Here is a 17500-nt window from a genome sequence, read left to right as displayed (position 1 = left end):
GCTGCATACCGTCAGTCGCCGGAAGTTCTGCCGATTTGTAGACCGTGCAGTGTGAAGTAGGTCTGGCGGACTGATCAGAAAAAAAAGAATGAAAACGGGTAAAATGGCAACATGAACAGGTAATTGTCCTTGATTTTAGATTCCAACTTACCTCCGATTTATGCTGATGATAATTATGATGATTTTTTTTTTGCGTGAAAAGCACTCGATAATTTTACACCCAAACAACAGGATTTCACCGATTGTGATGATGATGATGATGAATTTGTTAAATGTCCCGTCACGCATACTGGTGATTGTGGACATTTTGTTAAGCGTAATCGATTTTTACATTTGAGTGTTGTCGTTTAGGAGAGGAGGGGGGGAATTAACCGATTATATTTGTATTCCAAGTGTAGAACTATCAGGTCCTTTAAAATTGTATTCCAAGTGTAGAACTATCAAGTCCTTTCAAATTGTATTCCAAGTGTAAAATTATCAAGTCCTTTCAAATTGTTAATTATCTCGTCGTCATCTTCATCAGCGTGCGGTGCTTTCTTCAGCCACAAAAAATGTCTGCGCTGCATACAAAAATGAAGGCGAGTCAGCCGCCTGTGGAAAAGAGAGAGAGAGAACTCGCTGGCGCCGCCCAAAAGTTGCTGCTGCCAGTGTACACATCACACCACACCTACACTACACAATCTTCGTGACTCTCCCCTCCTCCCTCTTCCTCCGCTCCACCCTTTCCTTCCTCACCCATCTCTCCCCCACCTCTTCCCACCAGTAGCGTCTTGTATTGCTCACCAAACGCCAACTGAACAGCAGCAGCAGCTGAGTAATACAGCTCCCACCATCCACCTTCTTTCTTCTATTCCCCAGCCCCCGCCCACTCCATGCCGCAGCCCCCCACACTCCCCCCTCCCCCCTCCCCCTCTCATCAAACCACTCACGTTGCCTGCCAGCCAACAGCAGCGCTTCCTTCCTCGCCGGGTCCAGTTTCAGACCAACTCGGCAACAGTTCATTGCCACCCAACTGTTCCCTTCCCTACCTGCCGCAAAGTGCCTCTCTGTAGAACTTTTTTCTCTTTGATTTCACTGCATACCGATTTTTTTTCTTCTTTACTGATCCTCGATTTCCGAGAGTCTTGAAGGAGATATAAGTTTTAGGACGCCGTAGCTTGTTTTCCGTGTGTCTCCGTTTACCAAAAGAGGCGCCAAGCTTGGGTTCCAGCCTTCACCCTTCGCGGCATCTTGGTAGGCTACCTGCAGCAGGATTCCCTCTCTTGCTCCGTGCTGGCAAGCTTGCTCTGGGACTTGTTGGTGTCAGTGTGGTAACTGCCGGACAAAATGCCCATCAGGGATTTCCGAACGCTGTCGACATGGATGAAGCTGGCCCTGGTCTTCCTCAGCCTGGGGGTGCTGCTGTTCGTGATCGGGTTCGCCACGAACAGCTGGATGGAGAGCAGGACGTACCGCTACGGGAGGATCTACAAGGGGCTGTGGAAGGACAAGGAATGCAGCGGCTCACGCTGCCGCTCCTACGACAACCGCTACAGGGAGGGTAAGTTGGTTTTTTTGTTGGTTTTTTTGGGGTTTTTTTAAGGAACAGCGGGAGGTCAGCATAGACGTATATAGTGATGTAAACATATATATGTATATAAATCTAGTGAAGGTCAGTTACACCTGGACCTATCAACATGGTGGGGTTTCTGCTACAACATCTTTCAGTATATGAGATGAGGTTTGTAAACTGCATGTATAAAATGCATACGAGTGTGTATAATTATGCTGTCCTGTTCTCCTTCAACACCCATGCTCACTCTCACTACAATTATTGAACAGATGAGTGGGCTTTTACATGCATGAGCATGATAATCTTTACCCCCACCATATAGGCAGCCATACTCTGTTTTCAGTGGTGTGCATGCATGGTATGTTCTTGTATACATTACCCACCAGGTCATGAACTGCAGCAGTTTATCTTCTGCATGAGTATACACATGAAAAGAATGCAGGCACGAACAGGTCTGTGCTACACGCAGCTCTGAGGGCCCAGTGTTCAAATCCTGGTCTCAGTGCCCCATGGGTTAAAGGCAGATGGTAACTTTTCCAGCTTCCCAGGTCAACGCGTGGGACATGAAATGTGTACATTAATTTAGAGATCCTATAATTTATGTCAGCATTCAGTGTTGTAAGGGAACAAGAACATACCCAGCATGCACTTCCCCCAAAAATGGAGTATGGAAAGTGGAGTTCAGCTGCCCACATGGCATCGTTAACAATGGCCACGTATGTAAAAGCCCAATGCTACATGTATACCAGTGAATACAGGAGTACAGCCCACAAATACAGCCTAAGAAGCAGTGATACAACAACAAAAAACAACACACTCGCACGTGAAAAAAAAGAAGTCTGGACAGAAACTGAAAGGTCACTAAAGAAAAATAAATGAATAAACAAATCATTTTCAGTATCAGTAGCTCAAGGAGGCGTCACTGCATTCGGACAAACCCATATGCACTACACCACATCTGCCAAACAGATGCCTGACCAGCAGCGTAACCCAACGCGCTTAGGCCTTGAGAAAAAAAAAAAAGTTTAATAATAAAAATTAAAATTTAAAAAATGGAAAAAAATAAATTAAAAAAAAGTTAAAAAGATAAAATAAAATGAAATAAAATAAAATAAAATAAAATAACAAAACCAAGAAAAAATAAACAAAGCAGTGAAGATGATGGTGGTGACAGTGCTTTGATTCAGTTTTTAATATCGCCAAATCATAAAGAAAAACGAAAACTTTCAAACTTATTCATGACATTCTGAATTTTTGTATGTCCTAAATCCACGTGGCAGTTTTGTAATTATCTGGACCAGTGCCACCTTCAGATGTCAAAGCGGTCTGCAGAGCTCACATTATGCCATGGCATTTCCCCTGACACCTAACTGTGGATGTATGATTGTATTCCGACACAGTACAGTCACAGTCACATATGTCAACGCTGAAAGATCACAGCCCAGTCCCTGTCTGTATCTGCTCATCACTCTGTGCCTTCTTCACAGTCCTCACTGTGTGTCTTCCACACACTCTCTCTCTCCCTCTCCCACACACTCTCTCTCTCCCTCTCCCTCTCTCTCTCTCCCTCTCTCTCCATCTCCCCCCTCACTCTCTCTCTCTCTCTCTCTCTCTCTCTCTCTCTCTCACATACACATATTTCCACACACACACACACACACACACACACACACACACACACACACACACATGAAAGAACAATGTTTCTAAAGTGTGATGGGAGGTATCGTGACCTTTTGTCTATCACTCCGGGGGTCATTTGGCTATTTCAAAGGACCTCATTTGCAACAACAACAACAGCAACAACAACCTTTTTTTTTCTCTCTTTTCTAATATTTCTCTCTCTCTCTCTGTGTCTCTCTTGATAAATATATATAATAATAATAATAATAATATGCAGGCTTATATAGCACGGTATCTCAAATGGGGCTCACCGCACTTTACAGTAAGAAATACAAATTTAAGAGTAAGTGACATAAAAATATGTACCAAAAATAAAAATAAATGAATAATATATATATATATATATATATATATATATATATATATATATATATGACTGGTCAAGTGCCTGTGGTGTTGGTGGTCACCAGGAAATACAGGCACAGGTCGAGGACCACAAAGGTGGCCTGTGTCAGGAGGAATGCAGGGTGTGGGACTTGAGAGATGCCCACATAATCTGTAGGAAACATGGTGCTGCTGTGCTCGTTTTGGAACAACTGTGTCTGTGTGTGCATGACCCACCAACAAGGCTCAGAATGCTGCGTTGTGCTGTGATGAATCAGTCATGCGTGTGAATAATCAACAGCACCTGCTGTTCTTGATTAGGTTCTCTTTCTCTGTACTGTCTGTTTGTTTCTCTGTCTTGCTGTCTATTTCTCTTGCGCTTGCATGTTAGTTCACATCACACATACACGCACACACACTAGCACACATACGCACTTGACACATGCACACACACATATATATATATACACCACACACATAAACACACACACATATAGTGCGTGCGCATGCACGCCCCCCCCCCCCCCCCCCCCCCCACACACACACTGAAACCCGCATGCATTAAGGAGCTTCCCCGATCACACCTAATTATGTGGTATGGTGTCAGAATTCATTGTCATGGTGATTACTGTTCTACAAACTGCATGCTAGGAGACTGCACTTGTTCTGGGCAGCACTCTTATCTGCAGCAATTAACCCACAAGCCCTTGAGACGCAAGAGGAAGAAATGTCTATGTTTAGCCATTCTCTTGTTGTTTGCACCCTCTGAGGGGTTGGTGCATTGTGGCAGTACTAAGTGTGTTCAACACCACACAGCAATTGACACCACAGGATGATAAACATCGCTCGGTAACTGATATCAGAGTGTGCTGAGCATCACTCGTTATGAGAGCAATTATGTCAAAGGCCTGCATGTGGAATAAATATATTAACCCCTGTACTGCCGTTGACGTATGATCATCAAGGTTATTGGTCAGGTTGTCAATCATTATTCTTTGTTTTTTTGTTTGTTTTTTTACTTCTTCCCCTTGGGACTGCATGATATTTGTCAGGCTGTATGCTTGTTAATAATAATTTGCTTTGGTGTTTCATTTGTGTGGAGGGTGGGGGGGGGGGTGTTTGTTTTTTCAACTTTGAAGCAACAGTTCTTATATTTAATATGTTCACTTTGTTAGATATTAATTTACTTGTATCTCTATGCCTCATTTGGATTTCCAGGCGAAGCAGACATGCTGTGTTCAGACAGAGTCTGTCTGGCTGTTCTGTGTAGCTTGATCAAACCCAAAAGACATTTTGTACCCAGTTTTGAAGAAGTGTTGCGTGTTTACACAATTCTTCTTCCATGGCTGCTGTGTGTAAATGTATGTCAAATGAAAAGAATATTAACGTAGTTTGAGCTTCCTTATCCAGGAAATTTCAAGGTTTATTCCTTAGTCCCTCTTCTTTACCGGAATTATTTGCAGGCTGACAGGCGCAATTGCCAAGTGGTTAAAGCTTTGGACCTTCAATCAAAGGGTCCAGGGTTTGAATCTTGGTAACGGCACCTGGTGGGTAAAGGGTGGAGATTTTTTCCGATCTCCCAGGTCAACATACGTGCAGACTTGTTAGTGCCTGAACCCCCTTCATGTGTATACGCAAGCAGAAGATCAAATACCCACATCAAAGATCCTATGATCCATGTCAGTGTTTGGTGGGTTAAGGAAACAAAAACATACCCAGCATGCACACATCCCAAAAACAGAGTATGGCTGCCTACATAGCGGGGTAAGAATGGTCATTCATGTAAAAGCCCACTTGTGTACATACAAGTGAACGTGGGAGTTGCAGCCCATGAATGAAGAAGAAGAAGAAGAATATGCAGGCTAATGGAAAGTTGCAAAGCAGCAATGGTTCGAAGTTGTGTGCCTTTGTTTCTCCAGGAACAGCGGTTGTTTGAACTTGTTTGTTGTGTCGTTTCCTAGTTTTGTTTTTGTTTTTCATCAGTTGTGTAAACATCCAATGGCACTGGAACAAACAGATGTTTGGTTAACTCTCTCCATACGAACGGCGAAAGAGACGACGTTAACAGCGTTAACAGCGTTTCACCCCAGTTACCATCATCAAAATATTGCAAGCGGAAGGCTCTTATACTGAAGAGGTGAATGTTGACAAAGAATACCACAATTCTGACGACGGAAGCTAAAGGTTGGGTCATTCAGACACCCACTGGGCATCCGAGGGGTCTGTGTAGAGGAGAAGAGAGGACTGGCCGTACTGAGTGAGTTAAACAGACAGAGGGGTGCAGAATGGCTTGATTGCTATCAGGGAAAGCAGGCAGTGTGAATGAAATAAATGGCTATAAAGCAGTTGGTGATAGCTTGCATGCTGGTCTTTTATTTATTTTATTTTATTTTATTTTTTTTACCTCTCTTTCTTCAACTCATAATCATGTTCTCATTAAAAGGTCTGTTGTTTTTCTGTTACTAGGCATTGATTTTATTCATAGATGTTAAAAAAAAAAAAAGTTTTTAGATAGTTTTATTGCAAGGAACAGCACAAACCTACACTCAGTCATACAAATCCACATTGATGGTGTAACATGTACACTGGCACTGTGGAAACACACTCCATGGGGAAAGCACTCTGAAATTCACAGAGAAAAATTTGTGACGTCAAAAAGTAACACAACACAACATGACACGACACAGCACAGCACAACACAACACATTTCAAAACAGTGCAGCACAATGCCAAATTTTTAAGTAAACATACTTTCTCTCTCTCTCAACCATTTTCTTTCCTCTCTACACACTGGCACACATGTATACAAACACCTGCCAGTATTGACATGTAAGCATTTTTAAAAACATGATTGCTCCATACACAAATGTAAGTCACATTGAAAATGTGTGGATGGTTTTGTGTTGAAGATTGCGTCTGTGACTCGGTGTGTGTGTAAACTCCTGCATGGACGGTTTTGTGTTGAAGATTGCGTCTGTGACTCGGTGTGTGTGTAAATTCCTGCATGGATGGTTTTGTGTTGCAGATGATGTCTATGACTGTGTGTGTGTAAACTCCTGCATAGACAGTTCTGTGTTGCAGATTATGTTTGTGACTGTGTGTGTACAATTTCCTCCATGGCAGTTTTGGTGTTGCAGACTTTGAGAAGGCCACCCAGGCCATGGAGTGCATCGGTCTGATTGGCATGTTGATGGGTTTCCTCCTCCTCCTCCTCTATGTCTGCGTGGACTCCTGTCGACGCCGGGAAGCTATGTTAGCTATCATCTTCTTCCTGTTCGGAGCAGGTGAGGGCTCTGAGCATGCATTCCTGCATGTGCTGATTTAAATACACATTGTGTATATATGTGTACGCATTTAAATACAAGTACACTCGCATGCATATAAACATTTTTACACACACACACACATTTAGAGAGAGAGATTTTTTTTTTTTTCATTTGATATGAAACGGAATTCTGTTATTTTCTGGAAACAAATTTAAGTCATACAAAAAGATACAGGAAGCAAAGCTGAACTGGTTCCAAATTAGAAATACATGCAGAATACTGTTACATTGTCTTGTATGGGGGATTGTAAATGAACACAGTTATAATTGTTCCGTTTGTAGAAAGATGAAAAAGAAAACATGCAGTCACTGCCCCAACCCTCCCCCCCCCCCCCCCCCCACACACACACGCACACACTCCCCCCCCCCCACCCCCTCACCCCACCCATTCAATCAAACATAGACTAATTTTTTTTCTCTTTCTCTCTTTCTGTTTCCCTCTTGTAGTGGTGGCCATGGTGATTGGATTTGTCGTCTATGCCACTAAGCTGGAGGAGCGAGGTTACCAGATCGGGTGGTCCATGGGCGTGGCCATTGGCGGCTGTATCTGCACCTTCATCGCCGCCGTCATGTGCGTGCTGCACATCCAGGCACGATAAGCTGCGACGGCCATGACAGCCAGGCACACAAGCGAGAGAACTATATCAAACTGTTGCCTGGTTGGAATGAAATACTGTTGTGTTTTTCTGTTATATCTACTGGTGCTTTTTGAATATCCGAAATTTTGGTTTGCTTTGTTGGCTTTAAAGGAAAAAATATATATCTTTTTACCGCTCTTTTTATGGTTAGTTGGCTTTTCATTTGTTTTTGTGTTTTCAAGGGGTTGTAACTTTGAAAGAAAAAAAAAGTGAACTGAGTGAATGTGTGTGTGTGTGTGTTGTGTGTGTGTGTGTGTATGTGTGAGCAGACATGAAAATTACTTGCGTTTTTATGTGTGAGGGTGTGTGTAATCGTGTCAGAGTGTATTTTGGTATATATAGATAAATATATGTATACATATAAGTGCCTTTTGCTGAGCTGCTACTACTGCCACTGCTAACAATGATAGTAATATTTAGCCACTCAGAATGCTACTTTTTCCAGTAAATCTGTTGAAGCCAGTATAGTTTACATGTGTGAAAATTATCCGTATAAAACTAGAAGACAAAGAAAATCATCCTTCCCAAGGACCTTGGCCTGCTATGTGCACAGTCTGTGTTTTATTCAGAACTTATCTTACCATATTGAAACTTTCTACATACATTGTGGCAGCAGTCATCATCTCTCTTCCATTATTTGTCCACAAATCATGAACCAAGGGGATAGTTAGCCAGAATTATACAATTCCTAAAATACTGAAAAGAAGATAACAAAAGTATAAAAAAGCAATAAAATAGATGTCAGGACGTTGAAGCCATTTGGTGATTGAGAACTTTTTATTCAAGCGTGCAAAGAAATTGGGGCCCAAACAGAAAAACAGAAACAACAGAAGTGTGGGCTTTGTCATGGAACATTTGATGAAATGAACCACTGTCGCTTCCCCTGACAAATTCAAGAAAAGAACAGAAAAGAATTTTATGCTGAGACTGTTCCACTTTCACAGGCTTTGTAAACCAATTTTGTAAACCCCTTGGGAGAAACGGAGCAAAATGGACTGTGCAGGGGATTTCCTTATTTTCTGGAACCAGTGTCAGTCATTGTTCCATACATTGGAGAGTGTAGTTGCTCATTCATTTGGTGTGCTCAAGTTTAACATATTAATCACAGTAATTTGACACCTTAATTGCCTTAATACTTTGATAAATTGCCTCAGTTTTATTTCAGTGACTCAATATAGACTTTTAATGAATGTCTTCATTCTTTATTTACATTTTAAACAACAACAACAAAATTTAACTCAACTCATTGAACATAGCCTTCATCCATAAGATTCTGGCTCAATTTTTGGGTGGTGTGCGGTATAAAGTCACAGTGTGAATGATCGGCATATCCAGACAGTGGTGCTCAACTACTTGCAACATTATCACCACATGGTATAGTGTTCTGTTTTCAACAGATATATTGTAGAGAAACAATATCAGCATTCATGATGTATTGTGCCATGCAAACACCAACTGAGTTGAAGGGGAGGGTACTATGCAGAAGCCACTCTTTCAGTCTTTGGGAGCCATGACAGGTCTCATGTTGTGTTACTCAGCAGAAGACAAACCTACATGGGGAGTTTTTAGCCGTACACAAAAGATGCCTAATTTTGACATCTTATCGGATTGGATTGTGCGGTTTACAGGAAATCTGTGCAAGATGCGTTCACAGACATACCATGTTGTGCCATTTGCAGAAAACTGCTGTGTAGGGATACTGTTATCTCCTGTGTGGTGCTGTGTACAGAAGTCTTACATTGTACGGTTGTAACACTCAGCGATCCCAAGAGTTCAGCAATAAGACATGAGAGCTGTCTGCGAAAATATTGCATCATTTTCTCCTCTTGCTATGTTATATTATTTTCTCGTCAGTCTTGCTGTGTAGCAGTCTTTTCTCTTGCCATGCTGCATCATTTTCTCCTCTTGCCATGTTACATCATTTTCTCCTCTTGCCATGTTGCATCATTTTCTCCTCTTGCCATGTTGCATCATTTTCTCGTTTTCTCCTCTTGCCATGTTACATCATTTTCTCGTCAGTCTTGCTGTGTAGCAACCTTTTCTCCTCTTGCCATCCCTGTCCTCTGCCTCCAAGCAGGGTCTTGTCAATGCTGGTGTCAGTACCATATTACTGGTCTCCAGTTGCCTCACCAAACAATGCATTGTGTTGTTGGTGTTCTTTCCATATCAGTATACTTATATCTCCTTATCCATTTCTTTTGGGAAGCAAGTCGCTAATATTGTTCACAGTGAGACGAAATAAACAGCTAGTTGACTAAAAGCAGTCAGTGATTAAGTGAGATTTTAAGTTATCCCATTATCATCAGGTCAGTGATGTCTGTGCATATGTCAAAAATGGCTGAATGTTGATGTAGGCTATCTGAAGAGATTGAAGGGGAGAGAGAGGTCATGTTGTTGTTCATGCATGTTGTTCATGTTTATTTTTTTATTACCAAAGTGCTAGTGGCATAGATTTTATTTTGTTGCTTAAGAGTGCATCACACATGTAAACTTATTGTGCGTATTCTGTGGTGAAAATATTGATGCATGCATTATTTAACAGGAAAGAAAAAAAAAGTATGGCATATCGTGTTGTATAGCAAAAGTTTTGTCATTGTTGAAATGGGTAGACTGCATAATCTGTATCTCCATATTTACATAATACCGCTGTGAACAGGTAACCCTAGCCGTAGTATAGATGGTATTATTTTTTCAGTTTGAAAGCATGATATTTTTTAATTTTGTGAAGAAAGAGCAATTAACACTCCTTACACTGTGTGTAGCATTTTGTGCATGTTAACATCACTGTACTCTTGTTCATTTTATGTCACCGTTTCCTTCTTGAAAAGCATGCTGGCAGAAGATGTTTTTCAGCTATATAGCACAAGATCTTGTTACATTAATTACAATAAATATGGAGAGAAAAAAAATTGTTCAGGTACTTCATGAACAAAACTGGACAGGATAACACATTGTTGCAAACTGAGGACATTCTGTCTTGTTTCCCAAACAGTCCTCAGAAGTTCTTCTGTCAGATGTGAAGCTGGTCATCAACTTCCATTAAAGACAACACTGATAATGAATGCATTTCAGCATGAATGCTATAACGGAAAATCAAATGTGCGCGTTGGAAACAGAATATGAAATATGCACATTCAAAACAGAATATCAAGTACCAGGTATGCACATTCAAAACAGAATATCAAATATGCATGTTCATGATTCTGTAATCTATGTCATTTTTTGGTCATTGACAGTAAACAGACACACCCAGTGTGGATCACACATGTGAAAATAGTCATACACACAGAAGCAGTGTCGGAATGATTATACACAGAATCCCACTCAGAATGATTATACACACAGAAGCCCACTCATAGAAATGAGAACACAAGGGAGTGGCTGCCCATACACAGAGAAGAAGACTGACAGAGAGAGGTGTCATGTTTGTATGCAGTCATCATTTCACTACAGCAGTAAAGAATGAAGAAAGAAAGAAAAACCAACAACCAGACATGAATAACAAAAGGATCAAATGGCCGAATGATTGAAAAAATGAGTCTGCTCTTCCCTGATATCGCCTTCCTCCACACACACTTTACCCTCTGTTTCCATTTCTCCTTGGCCTCCATAATATACCACGTTCTGCTCCAAGACTTTTGTCACAGACAAATGGTTTACATCTAAAGGGATCAATGTTTTTATATTGACACCAGTCAATTTCATAAGCTTTAATATGATTTCTTCCTCGATGTTCACATGTTCATGTAACTGACTGTATCCCAACTGATAAAAGGGATGGTGATGTAAAAGAGTGCTAACATAACTTGCTGAATGTTACAGGGAGTACATGTTATATTTAACAATGTTTTCTTGTTTTCAAAGCGTGTCAGATTGCGTTGAGTACTATCATTGTAGCTCTACTAGGATGTGACCATTATGTTTATGTAATAAACTTGGTCCTGAGATGGCATTTGTACTTGTCTGGGTTTCAAAACAACGTAATTTTATTGTTCATATCACTTTGATGTTGTCGTTTTCTTTCTTAGACTTAATATAACTTTTAACTGTTGTCTGTATATTTTTTTTCTGTGTACAGGCATTGGCGTACTGTTTTCATGATATATTCTTGCATGAATTCCCAAATGGCATATTTCCCACTTGGTACTGAATCTGATATTTTGCACTGTGTTGGTTTGAATCAATGCTTTTCACTGCTCAGTATTATCCTGTTTTTCTGGTATTGTGTTGAAGAAAACAAGGGAGTACTGGTGTATTCTTTGGTCCACTTGTACCTGTGTGCCTTATTCTTTATTTTGAACTGGTATACCTGTTCTATATTATCAATCATGCCAAGCCTTTTTTCTTTTATGGCATGTTTCTTTTTTTAATAATATGATTAACCGTTTGTGCTGAAATTGGTGTTTGTGCCTGAGTTGGTAGGATGGTTGAACATGTGTGTATCTGTCTCTCTCTTTCTCTCAAAGATACACTTCTTTTTTTTTTTTTGCTGTCCTGTCATCTGCGCCGTTTCAGTGGCATCACTCCAACACCGCTCATTCTGAGTCCCCGATACACAGCCACACCCGGCTTCATCAGTCTCAGTCCTGTCACCGGCAGTACTTGTGTGCCTTATTCTAACATCAATGTTAGGTCATTAGGAGGTCACACACCAGAGGAGACCCTGCACTGCTGCTGAGTCACTTCGGTGTTGGGTAGTGCCTGTTCTGATTTAATGTACTTAGGACACCACCTACTAAACTCCCTACTGACGACAATAATGACTTAGTCATGGAGCCAGACTGAGGGGGCGTTTCCCCCAGAGTGGAGACCACCACCACGTCCCTCCAATGGCAGTTCCCCCATGAATTGGGGTGAAACGCTGTTAACGTCGTCTCTTTCACCGTTCGTATGGAGAGAGTTACGACACTTATCTGCCTATACAATGTCCATAATGGTCGAGGTTTGAATCCCTGTCTCACCCTTTCTGACATGTTCAACTGGAAACTAAAACTAAACATCATTTGAAGGCTGCATCATAGGCATTACGTTGCGTTTTCAGCATGATGAGGGTGTACGCTTGAGCATAGTAGAACTGAATGCTGATCTGAAGGCTTTAATGTGTGGGGATTTGGTTTATAAAATGTGAAAAGTTAGCACACTATCCTGAAGCTCATCCAAAAATTCATGGACAGAAATGATGATTTTGGTGAGTTGAAGGGTAGCTAAAAATAGATCAGAACGTGACACTCCCGGGATCGTTAAAATCCTCAATTAAGCCGCATCATTGTATAAGCCGCAGAGGTTAAAAAGTCGCCGCTTATAGACGGAACTTTACGGTAGACATTTGGATGGGATGGTAAACCAGTGTCCCATGTGCAGCATGCACCTGGTGTACTGAAAAAGAACCCATGGCAACAAAAGTGATGTCCCCTGGCAAAATTCTGCAGAAGAAATCCATTCTAATAGGTGTGCAAATATATATCTGTACACACTCAAGGCCTGACCACTTAGGGTTATTGCTGCTGTCAGACATTTGGTTTAAATAATCTTTAATTATTCAACAATGCACATGATTACAATGCAATGAATGACAAAAGAGCATCAACAAGCTTAAAGCTTATACTGTGCTCACAACGTTGCACTTCAATTTTATCATGACGGCTGATGAACTATATTATGACTTGTATCAAATAACATTCATAAACAGTAAGTAATGAAATAATGAAATAAAACAAATAAACAAACAGTACATAATATAGTAAAATAATGCTAATATCAATATTAACATGAGATTAAATTTATTATCACCAAAGTAATTGGCCTAATAGAAGAAAAACACGAAGAAGAAGAAGAAAATTTAGAAGAATGGAGGGTAAGGTGGTGGGGGAGGGGGAACAGAGGGGAGAGGAGAAATTCTAACAGATCACTGGCCAATCCATTCAACTTTGAATATTTGGTCAGTCAAATAAATCCAACATATATTTACGAATAGAATCATGTTGTACCCTTTCTTCACAATACTTTCTAAGCTGACATTTGCCGAGAAGAGAATGTGTTGCGTATATGAATTTCTCTGAATGCAGGGACCCCAAGAGAGAGAGGTGTGATGATATAGAGACAGATCTCAACAGTCAGGTAGAAGACACGCATTAGTATATTCCAGAGTCTGATCAGTCAAAAGCCTTTCTTGCTTTTACTTTGCAGATCTGTTTTCTCCAAGATATATGACGCAATCACACAGTGTCGCAAAGGCAACAAACAAAAGGGCGTTTGAATTTAATAATTTAATTTTCAATTTTTACTAATCTATCAATGACAAAACTGTCGAGAACACATCCACACATATACACAGATTTGCTTTTCACCTGCAAAACATGTTATTCTATTTCTCGTCTGTTCTGCTGTCTGTCTTCTTTTTCTTCTTCTGTGTTCACTCGTATGCACACGAGTGGGCTTTTACGTGTATGACCGTTTTTACCCCGCCATGTAGGCAGCCATACTCCGTTTTCGGGGGTGTGCATGCTGGGTATGTTCTTGTTTCCATAACCCACCAAACGCTGACATGGATTACAGGATCTTTAACGTGCGTATTTGTTCTACTTGCATATACACACGAAGGGGGTTCAGGCACTAGCAGGTCTGCACATATGTTGACCTGGGAGATCGTAAAAATCTCCACCCTTTACCCACCAGGCGCCGTCACCATGATTCGAACCCGGGACCCTCAGATTGACAGTCCAACGCTTTAACCACTCGGCTATTGCGCCCGTCTGCTGTCTGTCTATTTCACTCATCACTGACACATACATACACACTCTAACACAGAATAAAATGAATGTGCTTTAAGTTTCACAGCCACTCATACAAATGAAGAGAGCCAAGTGGTTAGAGCATTGTCCTTCTGTTCCATTGTAAGTAAGATCCTAGGTTTGAATCCCTGCACTACCGCAGCTTTTGATGGGTTAAAGGTGGAGATGTTATCTGCAACTTCAGCCTACATGAATATTTGTATATATGTGTTGGGGGTAGGGGATATGGGCGTATGTGTGTGTGCTTGTACAAGTAAGTGTGTGTGTGTGTGTGCCGTGGAAGCTGCAATACGTAGTCTAGAAATGAGTGTGTGGAGGAGGGGGGTGTAGGTGTGTGTGTGTGTGTGTTGGGGCTCATGTACGTTTATGTGTATTTGATTGTGCTTTCATATCTGTGAAACTGCATGTTTGTTGCATATCTGTTATTCATGTGTGTGTGTGTGTGTGTGTGTGTGTGTGTGTGTGTGAATGTGTGTCTGCATGTTTTACATTTATTTGCTTATTTATCATCATTGTTGTCTTCTTTCTTTTCTTTTTTTTTCTTTTTTTTTGTGCGCTTAGAGCTGACTTCATCAAGATTTTGCGCCTTACAAATATTGTTATTAGTAGTACTACTAGTATTTTTTATGTATTTATCTATTATTTTTTATTTATTTATTTCATATATTTTTTTTATATTTCATTTCTTTTCTTTTTTTTCTCTCAAGGCCTGACTAAGCGCGTTGGGTTACACTGCTGGTCAGGCATCTGCTTGGCAGATGTGGTGTAGCATACGTGGATTTGACCGAATGCAGTGACGCCTCCTTGAGCTACTGACACTGATACTGATACTGAAGGCTGGTCGTTCTCCATTTGTGTGTGCATGAAGAAAATCTGATACACAGTGAAGATCCTAAAATCCATGCTTGCGTTCAATGAGCTGTGAGATATACAAAAATTGTATCCTGCAACCAACCCAGAAAACAGACAGTGGCTGCCAAAAAGGTGCATGAAAATAAGGGTCATACAAATAAAAGTCCACTAGCAGAAATGAACCAACATTAACTTGCAGCTCACACTTGCTGAGAAACAGAGCATGAGGAAACCATATCCATGTGCTTACATTCTCTCTTCAGTCTTCCATGCATACAGTGACACACAGCAAAGGATAAACACACACACACACACACACATTCTCTCTCTCTCTCTCACACACACACACACACACACACCCCTGCAAACACATCAAAAACTGCATCAAGACTTCATATCCGCACTCCCAGTGGACACACCCCCTGTGACGCTCTGCAAATGTCCTGACTGCAGGGACATGTCACCGGCACCAGCACTGGCACCGTCTGGCACTGCCAATGCCTCGGGGTCGACGCCGAAGATGGTGCATTGTGGGAGAGCTTCCTCCAGCAGCAGTACCATGAGACCCAGGTTCCGCACGCCGCTCAGTCCTGTCAGCTTGAGGCCCTTCAGGTTTCTGCAGCGCACGGTGCACATCATTCACACACACAGCACACAGTGTACATCATTCACACACACAGCACACGGTGCACATCATTCACACACACAGCACACGGTGCACATCATTCACACACACAGCACACGGTGTACATCATTCACACACACAGCACATGGTGTACATCATTCACACACACAGCACACGGTGTACATCATTCACACACACAGCACACGGTGCACATCATTCACACACACAGCACATGGTGTACATCATTCACACACACAGCACATGGTGTACATCATTCACACACACAGCACATGGTGTACATCATTCACACACACAGCACATGGTGTACATCATTCACACACACACACAGCACATGGTGTACATCATTCACACACACACAGCACATGGTGTACATCATTCACACACACAGCACATGGTGTGCATCATTCACACACACAGCACATGGTGTACATCATTCACACACACACAGCACATGGTGTGCATCATTCACACACACAGCACACGGTGCACATCATTCACACACACAGCACATGGCGTACATCATTCACACACACAGCACACGGTGCACATCATTCACACACACAGCACATGGTGCGCATCATTCACACACACAGCACATGGTGTGCATCATTCACACACACAGCACACGGTGCACATCATTCACACACACACAGCACATGGTGTACATCATTCACACACACACAGCACATGGTGTACATCATTCACACACACAGCACATGGTGTGCATCATTCACAAACACAGCACACGGTGTGCATCATTCACACACACAGCACATGGTGTGCATCATTCACACACACAGCACATGGTGTACATCATTCACACGCACAGCATTTGGTGTACATCATTCACACACAGAGCACACAGTGTACATCATTAACATACACACACACACACACAGCACACTGTATACATAAACACACACACACTCACGCACACATACACACACACACACCCACACAAACATCCCCCGGGCCCCCTCCCACTGACCTCAGCATGTTCAGACAGGCCAGTCCGTTTTCCGTCACCTCGCAGCAGTCAGTCAGATCCAGGAACTCCAGACTGTCCTGGAACTGGTGCAGCCGCGCCAGGCACCAGTCGTCCAGGTTTGTGCACTGGCTCAGGTTCAGATACCGCAGGTGCTCCAGCTGAACTGAAAGACCAACGTTTTTCTTTTCTTTTCTTTCCTTCTTTTTTTGTTGTTTTTGTTGGGGTTTTTTTGCTGTCCCTTCTTACGTACCGGCTGTCTTTGTGGTTTTACTTCCAAACCACTCATTCCTTCTACTGCTGCTTCTTCGTTCGTGGGCTGCAACTCCCATATTCACTCCCATGTACACGAGTGGGCTTTCACGTGTATGACCGGTTTTACCCTGCCATGAAGGCAGCCATACTCCGCTTTCAGGAGTGTGCATGCTGCATATATTCTTGTTTCTATAACCCACCAAACGCTGACATGGATTACAGGATCTTTAGCGTGTGTATTTGATCTTCTGCACATATGCTGACCTGGGAGATCAGAAAAATCTCCACCCTTTACCCACAAGGTGTCGTTACCGAGATTCAAAACCAGGACCCTTAGACTGAAAGTCCAACGCTCTAACCACTCAGCTATTGCGCCTGTCTGCCACGAATCACAAGTGGTCCATTGCTCCTGCTGTATGAATTATCCTGTGACCTGTTTCTCTTCTCTT

At 41.9% G+C, this 17500-nt stretch overlaps 2 protein-coding genes across 2 annotated transcripts in view; one reads left to right on the top strand and one right to left on the bottom strand.

The window, feature by feature from the left end:
* The first annotated feature begins 939 nt into the window (after window positions 1-939).
* Window positions 940-11919, top strand: LOC143295890 (transmembrane protein 47-like). The gene is made up of 3 exons (XM_076607564.1): window positions 940-1540; window positions 6697-6843; window positions 7332-11919. Exons 1-3 carry the CDS (start codon window positions 1327-1329, stop codon window positions 7481-7483), a joined length of 513 nt encoding a protein of 170 aa, XP_076463679.1. The 5' UTR covers window positions 940-1326; the 3' UTR covers window positions 7484-11919.
* Window positions 11920-13773: 1854 nt separating this feature from the next.
* LOC143295806 (distal membrane-arm assembly complex protein 2-like) overlaps window positions 13774-17500 on the bottom strand; it is a 7058-nt gene continuing 3331 nt past the window's right edge. The window contains exons 4-5 of the mRNA XM_076607437.1: window positions 16800-16962; window positions 13774-15781 (exon numbers count right to left, since the gene is read on the bottom strand). Coding sequence (XP_076463552.1) covers window positions 15550-15781; window positions 16800-16962 — 395 coding nt within the window. The 3' untranslated portion in view covers window positions 13774-15549. The remainder of the gene's footprint in view (window positions 15782-16799; window positions 16963-17500) is intronic.

The sequence above is a fragment of the Babylonia areolata genome, chromosome 21 (assembly GCF_041734735.1).
Source record: "Babylonia areolata isolate BAREFJ2019XMU chromosome 21, ASM4173473v1, whole genome shotgun sequence".
NCBI lineage: Eukaryota > Metazoa > Mollusca > Gastropoda > Neogastropoda > Buccinidae > Babylonia > Babylonia areolata.
Note: the sequence above shows the minus strand (reverse complement) of the source record. Positions and strands in the feature narration are given on the sequence as shown.

Bases quoted from the DNA above. Each gene is read 5' to 3' on its own strand.
- LOC143295890 (XM_076607564.1), top strand. From the start codon at position 1,327: ATGCCCATCAGGGATTTCCGAACGCTGTCGACATGGATGAAGCTGGCC. The intron at 1,541-6,696 runs GTAAGTTGGTTT...TTGGTGTTGCAG, and splicing joins CGACAACCGCTACAGGGAGG to ACTTTGAGAAGGCCACCCAG. The intron at 6,844-7,331 runs GTGAGGGCTCTG...TCCCTCTTGTAG, and splicing joins CTTCTTCCTGTTCGGAGCAG to TGGTGGCCATGGTGATTGGA.